General features: G+C 48.3%; 2 protein-coding genes across 17 annotated transcripts in view; one reads left to right on the top strand and one right to left on the bottom strand.

The window, feature by feature from the left end:
• Positions 1-12,818, top strand: part of B3gntl1 (UDP-GlcNAc:betaGal beta-1,3-N-acetylglucosaminyltransferase-like 1) — a 68,953-nt gene that overhangs the window by 49,162 nt on the left and 6,973 nt on the right. Inside the window, exons 9-14 of one of the 13 annotated variants that reach the window (XM_039086516.2) lie at positions 1,343-1,417; positions 3,172-3,307; positions 3,418-3,486; positions 3,831-3,905; positions 7,782-7,875; positions 9,721-11,387. In XM_039086516.2, the coding sequence (XP_038942444.1) occupies positions 1,343-1,417; positions 3,172-3,307; positions 3,418-3,486; positions 3,831-3,905; positions 7,782-7,862 (436 nt within the window). In that variant the 3' untranslated portion in view covers positions 7,863-7,875; positions 9,721-11,387. Of the gene's footprint in view, positions 1-1,342; positions 1,418-3,171; positions 3,308-3,417; positions 3,487-3,671; positions 11,388-12,818 lie in introns of those variants that run through there. The other 12 variants (XM_039086515.2, XR_010055216.1, XR_005489895.2 and 9 more) reach the window with 12 other exon arrangements.
• Tbcd (tubulin folding cofactor D) overlaps positions 10,429-12,818 on the bottom strand; it is a 156,773-nt gene continuing 154,383 nt past the window's right edge. For 3 of the 4 annotated variants that reach the window (XM_006247861.5, XM_063268237.1, NM_001271364.2), the window contains one exon: positions 10,429-10,677. In XM_006247861.5, the coding sequence (XP_006247923.1) occupies positions 10,660-10,677 (18 nt within the window). In that variant the 3' untranslated portion in view covers positions 10,429-10,659. The remainder of the gene's footprint in view (positions 10,678-12,818) is intronic. The other variant, XM_006247864.5, reaches the window with a different exon arrangement.

The raw sequence follows: 12,818 nt of genomic DNA, 5'->3' as shown, positions 1-12,818 counted from the left end.
CTGCGGCACCTCCCAGGATAAAAGCTGTAATTACAACCTGAGGCTTGCTTAAGAGTTGAATTTGCCCAAACCTCAGGTGGCAATGGTCTTGATTCTGTCATTTTTAAAGCTCAAGATGACCTGAATTTGTGTCATTTCTATATATGTGTGGAGTACTTCATATGGCAGAGGGCACGAGAATAGCATCTCCAGGAACCAAACATTCCTTAAACTTGAGAGCGGCTGAACCTAGTATGTTGTCACGCCATCCGTCTACCTTTACTGATGCTTCATCTTTCAGATCATGTATGGTTAGCCGTTTACGGTACAAATGCTGCCTGCCCTCTTCTGGAATCATGGCTAAGGTCTGTAGAGAAATAAGTTTCTGACCTTGTTTCCCACGGCCATATGATGCTGGTTTAAAGAGCACCAGATAGGACCCTTTCTCCAGATGAGCGCATAGCAACAAGAAGCACCTCAGTAGGGATGGGGGGGCCAGACGTGACACCGCTAGTGACCTAATCCTTGGCGTCCAGCCTGAGGCTGCCTCTGCTGACCTACTGCTGCAGTGGTACCTGACAGGCTGTCCCCTGTGTTCTTATAGCCTTTTTTTTTCTGACTACAGATGCTCCTGGCCATTGGCCATATCCTCTGGGAATAGGCCACCACTCCTACCCCAGGACTCCTATGAGCTGATGCAGTACTGAGTCTGTGATGTTTTAGCCTCTTCCCAGAAAGTTCCAGAAACTCTCACATACAGGTCCAAGAAAACCAGTTCCCTTAGCTATTACCCTAAGCTCTAAATTGATGGTTTCATAGCAAAAAGAGATGGATGTGCTAGGTGCCAGATGGCCTGTTCTCTAGGCAGACTCCTAGGAGAAGCGAGTCCAGTGCAGAATGCTCCTTCCTTTTTATAACTTCCCTCATCCTCTGTTAGAGACCACCTAGTAAAATTCAGAATGCTAAGGGCCTTACAGGCCTAAAGCCCAGTCCCGGTGGGTCATTCCTCTATAAAATCATTGGTGCCCAGTGTTTTGGGGAACCAAGCTGACTTCACTGTACAGGGAAACCCACCATCCTGCAAACCAACTTCACAGATTGAATATGTGACATCTTGCAGGGTTTTCCTTCCACAGAAACACCCAGTAGACCCAGCTAGGGCATGGGCAGGATGTCACCAGCACATCACCTGTGCTTGGTCTCTAACAGGGGCTGTGTTGCACGTGTTTACTTACCTGTGTACATGCCCTATAACACACATGCAGAAGTGCACGTTCACATGTGCACTCATACCACACAGCACATTGTAGATGCACTCCTGGTTTTGATGCATATACACACATGTTCATCTTGTCTTGATCAGACACCGAACAAAGCAGACCTCTTGTACTGACCAAGGCTGTGGAGACAGGCCCTCAGGTGGTCCTCAAAAGGTCAGGTAAGGACAAGCAGCCCTCTGAACAGGGCAGTCCTTGAAAAGCCTGAGATGACAGAAGGGGCCTGGTAGCCCCTGCTAAATCTCCTGTGTTTGTGCAGTCATGAGCCCTAGCAGGTCTCTTCAAGGGCACTTGAAGGCAGGAGGCAAGGGAGACCCTTGTGGCCAGGATGGGGTTGGAGGTTTGCCTACTGGTGCACCATAGGGTCTGAGCAGCCTGTGCCTGGATTTCCCTCACACCCACTCTGAGGAGAACCCTCATCCACACTTAGGCAGAACAGATGCCCCAAAAGGCAAGTCTTGCTTTTTTGCCTTGGCTCCACCATGCTGCTTGACTGGTACCATCATGTAAGGTTTGCTGAGGGATAGAAATCAGAAGGGCCTTTCTTGGCTTATGACATTGGTGAAGTATCTGCTCCTTGCACAAGGCCTGTGAGGTCAAGGTTCTCACTCTTAGGGTCTTCTATTTCCTTAGGTGATGGTATGGCTGCAGTGAGGTATACGTATGGAATTGAAGTATATCTTGCTTGTGACTTTCTCATTGAAGGGGGGCACTACAGCCATAGGCAGAACTGGCTGGGGTTCATAATTAAATGCTATTCACTTAATGTGGTTCCCCAGAACCCCTAGGGAATCCCCTACCAAAAATCACTGACTGAGCCCAGCACAACCCTAATTAGAATGTTTAACTTGGGAGGTCTCAGGAAAATGCTGAACTGGCAAAACGTGCTCTGATGTAGGTAGTGACACAAGAGGTTCCACCCAAAGGACCAGGATGCTAGGGGTCTGGGCAGAGAGACAGGGTGGAAGGCCTGGCCCTGAGATTAGGGACAGTGGGTAAGTAGAGCTCAGGGGGGCCTGAGAAGAAACAAGCCCTGGAGATCTGCAAACAAAGGGCCTGCTGCCTGGGAGCAGGAGCAGGTATGTCTGTGCTCAGAAAGGGACATCTCTGGGATTGTCTGAGGCAAGGGACAGCCTGAGGCAGAAAGTTTACTTCCTAATGTCTTCGTATTAACAGACCTTTCTTCTGAGTATTGACTATGGGAAATTAGACCCATGTTGTTGGGTGGACTACAACTCCCTTTCACTTTCAAACTCAAAAGGACTAGTTTCACATCCTGGAGAGGTGCTCTGTCAGTGGACTTAAGTTCAGTTCCCAGCATCTACACAAAAAGCTAGGAATGGCAACGCACACCTGTAATCTTAGTGCCGAGAAGGGAAACAGGAGAATTCCTGGAACTTTTTGGCTAGCTAGTCTTGCTGAATTGGTGAGCTCCTGCTCAACCTTGTCTCAAAAAATAACGTGAAGAGTGACAAAGATACGAGATGCTAACCATTGGCTTTGCATGAACCCTATACATGTTAACACAGCTGCCGAAGAAGGAGGGAGGGAGAGGGAGAGGGAGAGAGAGAGAGAGAGAGAGAGAGAGAGAGAGAGAGAGAGAGAGAGAGAGAGAGAGAGAGAACAAACGAACACACAGCCATCCATCAGGTCTATATCAGGTCTACATCCCGCCTAGAAAGCAGGACCAATATGGGTGGCCCAAGGGCATTTGTTTACATGGTTCATGGTGACCTCTTCCTATGAGAGGTGGCAAAAGAACAGAGTTAGAGCTCACTTGGATATGGTTTAGATTCAGTGGGCTCCCAGCCTAAACAGGGTGTGGCACTCATGTACGTCCCCAGGGCTAATGGGCGAGGTGGCACTGGAGCCCACACATCTGGCCACTTTAGCTCCCCTCTCTACTTGGCTACAGGATGACCATCTGGACTCACCGTGTCCACTTCCTAGAGGAACAAATCCTTCCTCACTGGAAGTCCTTCACCATCTGGAATGCAGGCAAGCAGGGGCGTAAGTTATACCGCAGCCTGACTGCAGCCAGCCAGCACAAGGTAGGACACTTTCCTCCTTTTTCTGTTGACCACTATCCTGCCTCCCCTGATGCCATCACATCTTTATCCTGCAGCCCCACCTAACTGCTAGCCCATGTTCACCCCCCCAGGTGGTGGCCTTCTGTGACATTGACAAGAACAAGATCAGGAAGGGCTTCTACTGCCACGAGGACTCACAGGTGTGTAGCCATGTGGCAGAGCACCAAAGCCCCTTACAGGGAAGGGCCTTCCATACCATGCCAGATTTCCCTTACACTCACTTGGGCTCTGCCCCTCCTTGGGGAAATGGCTACCTACACATTCCTTCAGTCTGGGTCTCAATGTTGGCCTACCAGAGTGAGTTGGTGGTTCTTGTGGCTATCAGGTGGCTGGGGCTGCCGGAACCTGGGGGTGCAACCACGTGTCCTGTCCCCATCTGCTACTTGATCACCAGCTACTGAGCAGAGGCTGTGGCTAGCACAGGTCTCAAGGAGTTCCTTCTGCGTGAAGCCCTAACGACTCACGACTGCCACCATCTCTGTAGGAGAGACCCAAGCCAAAGGTTCCCATCCTGCACTTCCAAGCTGCCCAGCCACCTTTTGTCATCTGTGTGAAGCTGGTGAGTACTGGCAATGGCTGCAGGGCTCCTGGGTATCCGCTGTCCCACTCTGATCATAGGAGCAAAACCAAGGACAAGACCTGACCACGGGCCCTGGGACATAGCCCACTACCTATACACTCTTACTGTAAATCAAATCTTACCTTGCAGCCATAGGGACACCCTGAACTAGGCTAGAGGCCATAGCTGCTGCTCTGTGGGCTGGATGCAGCTGGAGAGTGGCCTGTGGGTCCTAGGGACAGGGTGGTGGTGGGCACCCCTGGTAACACCCTTACAAAGCTGTTTTCACTCTTTCCTTTAAACACTGAAAGCCATTGTTCTGAGCCCAGCCATGATGTTCAAGGTGCCACGGTTCCTGCTACTCAAAGGGCAGCCTTACCCACATATAATAATAGCTTGGTGGTGACCAGTAGGGCCACAGGACCCTCCTTTGGTTTATCTGGTTTCTCCATTTTTGGTCATATGGGCATAGGTGCCAAGCATCCTGTTTCAGTGCAAACTGAGGTTACTTGTGGTCAGTGCAAAAAAGAATCTCAGTCTCTCCAAGGAATGGGTCTCCAACAGTTGTGCCAAGCTGAAAATGGCCAGACAGCAAGCGTCTTACTGGGGCTAAGGCTAGACTTTCTTTATCTACTCTGGACACTGTCCTTGGTAGGTCAAGTTCCTGGTAGACATGCCCTCAGGAGACTTGGCTCTTGAGATATTATTCTTTAATATGGTGACATTAACTGATTTTATGATGACAGTCTAGTGTCCTACATAGGAATTTCTCCCCTGTAAGAAACCTCACGTTCATCGACAGGTAGCATCTGTCACAGGTCCATCTGGAAGGGATTTATATTGGCCTGTGGAGGGCCAGTGTGTCTTGCCCATGTGACCACCTCCAGGTCACTGACCATGTAGAATCCTGCTGGTCAGTAGCCCTACTTCCTGTCCACAGTTCTGACTCACTGTAGTAAATGGGTCGGTCTCTGCTCTGAGAAGCTCCTGGGTGCATCCTGCAGCAGAGCCAAGCAGGCCTTGTACATCCGTTACTCTGTACCTGCTCACCATTGGTCTCTGAAATCATTCCTGCCACCCATCATTCTTCTCAAGCTTTGAGTCCAGGGCAGTCTTATTTCTAAAGATCTCACTGTAAGTTGTGTATGATTCCCTTGATGCCTTTTGTTCTTAAATAGTTTTTCTCTTTCAAAGTCCAGACACCAGGTGAGAGGGCATGGCCACACTGAATGTTAGCAGCCCCAGGACAAGGCGTCACCCTCTCTATTACCAGATGGATATAGTAGGCCCTCAGCAAAGGCAGCTCAGCCTCCAGTTGCAGCTGTCCACCTCAGTTCTTAGGTCATGGAGGGGATAGTAGGTGGTGGGCCGTGCTGCTGAGACTGGAGGACACAGGCCAGACTTCAGCCTGTTTCAATCCATGTTTTCCAGTCTGTGACACCTCACTTCAGGTCATGGCAGGGTTAGGCCTTGGTTCTAGCCCCTGAGAAAATGTGTGTCTGTCTGTGTCCCCTGTAGAGTGATGTCACACGGCAGCAGGTGTGGGGTCAGGAACTGCATTCCGCTGGTGACACTATGGGAGTGGAAGGCCTCTGCTTAGTTTTGTACCTTTACCAAGCGTCCTCTGGTACAGCATTACAGCATTTCTCTTAACACAATGAGGAAGACGGCCCACCTGTGATGTACCGTGTATTCTGAATATTCTTCTGTTTGTGTGCATGTGTGTTTGTATGTGCTGGTGGGAAAACTCACTGCCTTCTAGTGCTTCATCATCAAGACAGGTTCTCTCACCAGGAACTTCCTTATTCAGCAAGACTAGCAGACAAGCAAGCCCAAGGGGTCCTTCTGTTTCTGATTTCCCACTTCTGCGACTGCAGGTATATCCCACCATGCCCAGCCTTTACAATGGTGCTAGAGAATGAACGAAAGTCCTCATGCATGTGTGCATGCACAGCAAACACTTTCCTGAAGCCATCTCTAGCTCAGGAGTTTTAAGTTATAAACTGATGTTTGCCATTTAGAATGACTTACACTATTTGACTTTTCCCCTTGTGAAAGTATGATTCATTCTGAGATGGCTACTCTTGATCATGCATGACACTTTATAGAGCACTGCCCACATCTGTATCTAGGACTTTTGCTTCTTAATTTTATCTGTGATACAATGAGAAGTTACTTTGGTAGAAAGATTAACTAGGAATCCCAAGTTTTCTGTTTTGCACATCTAATCGTCTCAGCCTCACATCTTAGGCAGCCCGTTCTCCTGATAGGGAATGTGCTGGCTGAGATGCTCATTTCTGCTCCTGGGTCTCTTTCTACCAATCACCAATTCGCATTCCAGTGCCTTACCACAGAGGGAAGCTACTCTTCCTTACTCCAGAATTTGTCTCACATTTTTATTTAAATAAACTGCTGTATATGCAGAGAAAATGTCTCATCTCAACACAGATTGGCAAGCACGGACTGTAGGTCACATTTAGCCCTCCACCTCTCTTCATAAGTAGCTTTCTTAGAATACGGACAATATGCGTTCACATAGCAGAATTACAGCCTCCTTAAGAACAGAGCAGATGCTCTTCCATGGAGATGTGCAGACTGCTCACCTATGCAATTGTTCAGAGAAGAGCTGTGCACACACAGCTTGCCACTTGTCTGCTTGCCACTCATGTGTATGGACTCCCAACTCTTTGCTCTTATGTCCGGTTCTTCTCAGCACCTGTATATGATCATCCACTGTGTAGACTATTGGATCTTGTTGGCATGTCAGGACCCTGGCTTGTGGGAGTCATCTCTAGCCTTCAGTTGTCACTCATGCTGCTGTGAGCTCCCATTTCTATGGTTTATCCCAGAGGAGAAGTCAGGTTGAACACCTCCAAAGACCACCTGTATGGGCAAACTGACTGTTTTCTATCCTTTTGGAGTTCTTTCTTGCTGTAGTTGTAGGAGTATCTTGCTTAAGGTTGAGCACCACTTATCTGGTGGAAACTTAGGTTTCATCTGTCACATTTATAACTGGGCTTCTTCAACTGGAATACGATGGCAGAGTTAGCTTTGTGTCCTGCAGTCACCCTCTCCTTTCATCCTCACAGGATTATGTTAACTATTTGGAGCACATGAGTAGTGATGTGTTTAACAATGTTAGGTCTCCTGGGGCAGGCTCTGACCTCTCCTGGCCCAAGGCTGATGGCTTCTCTGGATGTTGGGAAAGGAGAGGTGAGGGAAGAGAGGAAGGGCAGCAGGTGCAGCCACTGTGGACACTTCTGATTTCCCAGGTAGAATGCTTTTCACTTCCTATTTCTAGCACTGGTAGTGGGACAGGTAGAATCAGGGTGACAGCCTAGTTTAGAGGCCTCTTGTGTTAGTCAAAGGACAGATGACTTAGGAGGAACAGTGCAGTTCCTCTACATCTTGCTCCAGACTTCATCTGCCGATAGGCTGTTCTTCAGCAAGAAAATGGGCCTTGCTCCTGTCTGGGACTGGGAGATGACAGGTAAGAGGAATCAGAGGGTGGGCGCTGGGCAGATACCCAGTGTACAATTCCTTGGATAGACAGAAGGAAGGTGAAATATTCCTGGACCAACTGAGAGTGGCTCAAATGCCTTCTGTAGAGGGTCAATACCAGGTGGCAAATGCACCTTTCAGTATCTCACTACTGTTGGTGCCCAACAGAACTATATAACAGCAGCACTAGCCACTGCCCTCAGTGGCCTTTGGTTCTCTTCAGGCCTCCTCCCTAATCCATAGAGGATCTTAAGTTCATTATGAGCCACCTAACAGTAAATTAGGTAGACCCACTCCTAGCCTCTGACCTGAGTCTTTGCAAGAATCCCAGAGAGTAAGAGGAAGTCTGACTGAGCTGGATCCTCTCTCCCCAAGGACCTCACAGGGGGTGAGTTTGAAGACAACCTGAAGTCACTACACTTGCAAGAAGGCCGGGACTTCGTTCACTTCAGCTGAGGCTGCTGCTGAGGTGGGTGTACACAGCAACGCTAGTAGGCTCTGAGCCCTGTCTGATCTGCCTCCCTTTCACACAGACGACTCAGTCTCTGCTTCCTCCAGCATCTCCCCCTGCCCCCCACACACTTACTGCATTAATTCTCACCCATCTGTTTCTGCAACATACCTTGAGGCTTAAATGTTCTAAGAACCACTTTAGGCAAAATTCCTAAAACTTTCACCAGCTAGCTGGTAATTTTTTAAAACTACTTTTTAAGCAGGAGTTTGCAAAAAGTTCTGGGTTTTAGAAATGTCTATTAAGCTAAGCTTTTCTTCATTCTGAAACCATCTGTACTGGCTACTTTCCTTATTGCTGTGACCAAATTCCAAACAGCCAACGCCTCATGGTTTGAGGGTCCATCATGGTGGGGAGGGCATGATGGTGGAAGTCATTCCCAGCTGGAACTCTCCACCTTCTCATCTTAGTGGAGCAGGAAGAATAGAGGGGGCCAGAAGCAAGGGTGAGGTCTAGTGACCCACTTCAAGCTAGGCCCTAATTCTAAAAGGTGCCAACAACTGGGAATAAATGTTCAAACACGAAGCTGTCAGAGACATTTCACATTAAAATGATAAAACCCTTAATAATACATCTCACTTCTCAAGTGATCTTTTAGATCAAGATCTTGATTGATCTCAGGCTTTGATCTTTTTGAGTTACATTGTTGTTTATTTTGTAGCCCAGGCTGGTCTTGAATTCAGCCCTCCTGTCTCCACCTCCTGAATGATGGGCTGTGAGTGTGTGCCTGGCTTAAACTTGTTACAGTCAGATACATCCAAGACTCAGAGCTCTAACAACTTTCTACTTAAGAAACCCGGGCACCTCCCTCTCCAGCACTGTGCCTTTCCATATCTTGGATGTTAGACCTCCAGTCCTATTGCTTTGCTTTTGGAAAACTGTTGTATATTGTTTGGTTCTTTTTTTTTTTTTTTCGGAGCTGGGGACCGAACCCAGGGCCTTGAGCTTGCTAGGCAAGCGCTCTACCACTGAGGTAAATCCCCAACCCCTATTGTTTGGTTCTTAGTGATGGGTTGATATCCCTGTCTGTGGATGCTGGCCTCATCCTCTTAGAGGTTGTATCTTTCTGTCTTGGAATTACCTAGTCTTTTCAACATAGGAGTCTGGGGGACTCACTGGATGACTCCTTTAGGGCCACAGCTCCTTCCTGTGAGGACAGTTTTTCCATCTACAAGGTCCCAGGGTTTTATCAGGTTTCTTGTGGCCTTTTAGCTACTCTACTCCACTATCAATACTTCATGACGAGGCTTAGGAACCTGGCCGTGGACACAGTGTCCCTAACTACTTTCTTCCTGCTGTTAAATCATAGGTTCACAGGAGGCCAAGTGAACACTCTTGTGTGGGCACACACCTATTTGGCCTCCTGCCCAAACATGCCCACTGCAGAGCTTTCCCGACTCCTTTGTACCTAGACACTCACATGCCCCCATATTTGCTGAGTCTGACATATAACTCAGCATTATTGCCGTGATGGACCAACCTGACCCCACCAGTTGTCGTGATACCTGGAGAGGAGGGCTCCCCCTAAGAACTTCAGTGGAAACCCTTCCTGCTGAGGTCTTTCTAGACTACCAGGTATCCGGTGGAAACAGTTGCCTATGGTGGGATCTGCATGCAGAGGGGGCTAGCTGAGAACAACATCCTTTACTTCAACCATTAAACCTCACTGAAAGGGACATTACTCTGCTAGAGTGACATCAGTAGGTCTGTTGGAAACCAGTTGGTCTCCATGTCTTAAAATGTCCTGTCTGGAATTGTGTTTTAAAATAATTAATACTAAAAATAGCTAATTCTGTTTCCCAGTAGACATGACAGCAAAGCCAGTCTCATACGTGGCCGTCTCTGCTGATCTCAGCCAGGTTTTCTTCTACTTACAACAGAAAGGTGTACGAGACTGGAATGAAGTATGAGCCAGGCCTCAGCCACCAGGGCAGCACAGCAAACCTGCAGGTCTCAGGCCTGGAAAGTGGCTCCCGATAAAGGCGGCAGCCTGTGTGCTCTCCGTTCTGGCTCCGTGAGATGGAGGCTATTGCCCTGAGTGAACACGCATCACCACAGGCCTTGGCTTGAGGCCCTGGCCACTTCAGCCACATGTCCATCCTCAACAGCTTAATAAGCAGTGATCAGCAGTCCTTCCCAGGCCTGAGAGACAGAAAGGCTGAAGAGGTAGGCGTGTGGCTACCACAGCAGGACAGGCAGCCATGCAGGCCTGGGACAGGAGGTGCAAAGGATCCAGGCTTCCTGGACCAGTGTTGTCATCTACATTCCCACAGGGATGCTGGATTCTCATGATCTCTTGCTCAGACCATTGTGATATTGTTGGTGGCTTGGCTGGCTGAACATGTGAGAGGCTATCTGTTACTGCATCCGCCCAGCACTTCAAACTCTATACCAGGGTGTGAAACACCCATCATGATACACAAATCACACAGCAAGGCCCTGAAGAGGAGCCCACAGTAGATCCTCCAGCTCCTTTTGCACAGATGTCCCAGAGACAGGCAGAGGCTGGGCTGTGTGATACATGATTTAATGAGAAGCACATCTGTGTGACAGCAAAAGTATGGGCAGTCCAGGTCACCAGAGCACAGCATCCATGAGGAATTGCTGCTCTCTGGGGATGGCCTCCCAATCCATCTAGCAGCAGGTGCTACCTTTCTCAGAAGTCTGTGGCACCAAGTTTCCATGATGGTAAAGCCTGTTGTGGAGCCTCAGGGCAAAGCATCCCAGCTAGGCGGGCAAGGCTCAGCTTCCTGGAACAGGCTGTAAAGAAACATGGCAACATCAGGCTGGCTGCCACCCCACCCTCTTTGATATATGGCTAAAGCCAGCCATGACCAGAATCCTGGCAGCCTGAACTGTAGTAATAGCTCTGTGGCCTGTCAGGGTAGATGTAAACTCAAGTTCACTGTGCATAAAGGACCGAGACTACACCATGTCGCCATCTGTTGTCACCACTCCTGGAGCCACTCAAGCGACCAGGCCACACCTGTGTATCTCATTATGGCTCCTACAGGGGGAAGCCCTGGGAAGACTTGAGCACACAGACCCAGTGTAATAAACACAAAATCTCTCTCAACATGACACAGCCATGACAGGAGCTCAGGCACAGAGCTGACTCAAAGCAAAGAGAAGAGTACGGAAAGAAGCTGACCAGGGAGACCAGGCTGGCTGAATACCAAGACCTCAGGGTTAGTACAAACCAGTTTCAGACAGGGCTCTGCAGCAGGAGGTCAAGGCCAGGGATAATGTAATGTGTCAAGAAAGAGTGCTGGCCACAGGGTAATCGGGGACAGAAGAGCAGAGCTGTGAAACAAGTTAACAGGGTAGGAAATGAAATTCAGATAAGGGGGAAAGAAACATTAAACAGGAAGGTCAAATAGGAAACAAAGATGGTGGATGTAAACTTGCCTATAATTATACAGTAAACATGAACTCATGAGATGCTAATTAATAAAGATGTTAAGGCGCGATCTTGACTATAACATTCCTAGACATTGAAAGTGTGACAGGAAACAGATGTCATCACACTAACAGTGAGCAGAAGAGATGTTAAGAGTAGGAACACAGCTTCTAAATGCACCCCCCCCCCGAAGTTTAAACATAATTAAAGGAGATTTGAGACAAATGCAAAACATTAATTCCTCAGCAGACGGAGGAAAATGACAAAAATGTGTGCTAATGGGTCTTGTGTCTCACTTGATACAGAGTTTCTCAGAATGTTGGAGAACTGAGACCTCCATCCTGAAACTGGAGAGCATATATAAGACACAGAACCTAGCAAAGTCCGCCAAAAGGCTCATAAGTACCTGAGAATACCAGTCAGGGGGGCTTCCATGGTTAACCTCATGAGACCTGAAAAACATCCACTCATTCCCAGCAAGGAAGAAAAGTCACCCCTGTGAGGCATACTGGAACCAGGTCTACTAGCTCCTAGGCTAGATGGACCAGGTCTAGCCTGAGATTGGAGACAGGCTGGCCAATTAGAATGTTCCGCTCTCCCCCACTCACCCCCAGGATGCTTCTGGACTCCTGGAGGACTCAAGTTCTGTAAGGGCAGAGAGCCCAAGGTCAAGGGTACAAACAAATGGAAAGACCCTTAGGCCTATACCACAGACAACATCTAACAGCCCCTTCCAAGAAGAAAAGCAAGTCCACACACTGCTGTCCATTCCATCAGCACATCTACTTGTTAAGATGTGTGTATGCTAAGAAAAACATGGCTCAGAGAAAGTGCCTCTGACATGGAAATGGGATTATTAAGCTCAATTCACTTCCTTAGCTCACCACACCTGGAAGGTGAGCTATGGAGAATATACAGGAGCTACTAGGTGGCTGTGGTGGTTTAAATGAGAACGGCCCCCACAGGCTCATGTGTGAATACCCTATCCATAGCTAGTGGAACTGTTTGGGAAGGATTTGGAAGTATGGCTCTTTTGGAGGTGTGTCACTGGGAGTGGTTTTGAGGTTTCAAATGATTCCATTTCCAGTGAGCTCTGCTTCCTGTTTATGGATCAAGATGTGAGCTCTCAGCTGTTCCTACTGCCATGTCTTTGCTTGGCCATTATGGACACTAACCCTCTGAAACCATAAGTCCAGTGAAGTGCCATCTTAAGTTGCTGTTGCCATGGTATTTTGTCACAGCAGCACAACTATAACCCAGTAAAGGTATAGGGAGGGGATCAGAAGATGGTGTTGAAGAACAAATTGAAAGAGTCATTAAACTAGCACATGAACTTTCTAAGCAGAGATGCAAGTGGTGCATGAACTGGGGACCAATCACACAGACAGCATCTCCATCTGTAGGACTTAAGGGTGACCTTCCAAGGGCCTAGTGTCAATCAACCTTAGCTCCCTTTAGCCTCAACATAGTCCCAGGCCAACCTGGCTGGTAGTGTAAACTG

The sequence above is a fragment of the Rattus norvegicus genome, chromosome 10, assembly GCF_036323735.1.
Source record: "Rattus norvegicus strain BN/NHsdMcwi chromosome 10, GRCr8, whole genome shotgun sequence".
Taxonomy (NCBI): Eukaryota; Metazoa; Chordata; class Mammalia; order Rodentia; family Muridae; genus Rattus; species Rattus norvegicus.
The sequence above is the reverse complement of the archived record's forward strand: the minus strand, read 5'-3'. Positions and strand labels throughout refer to the sequence as shown.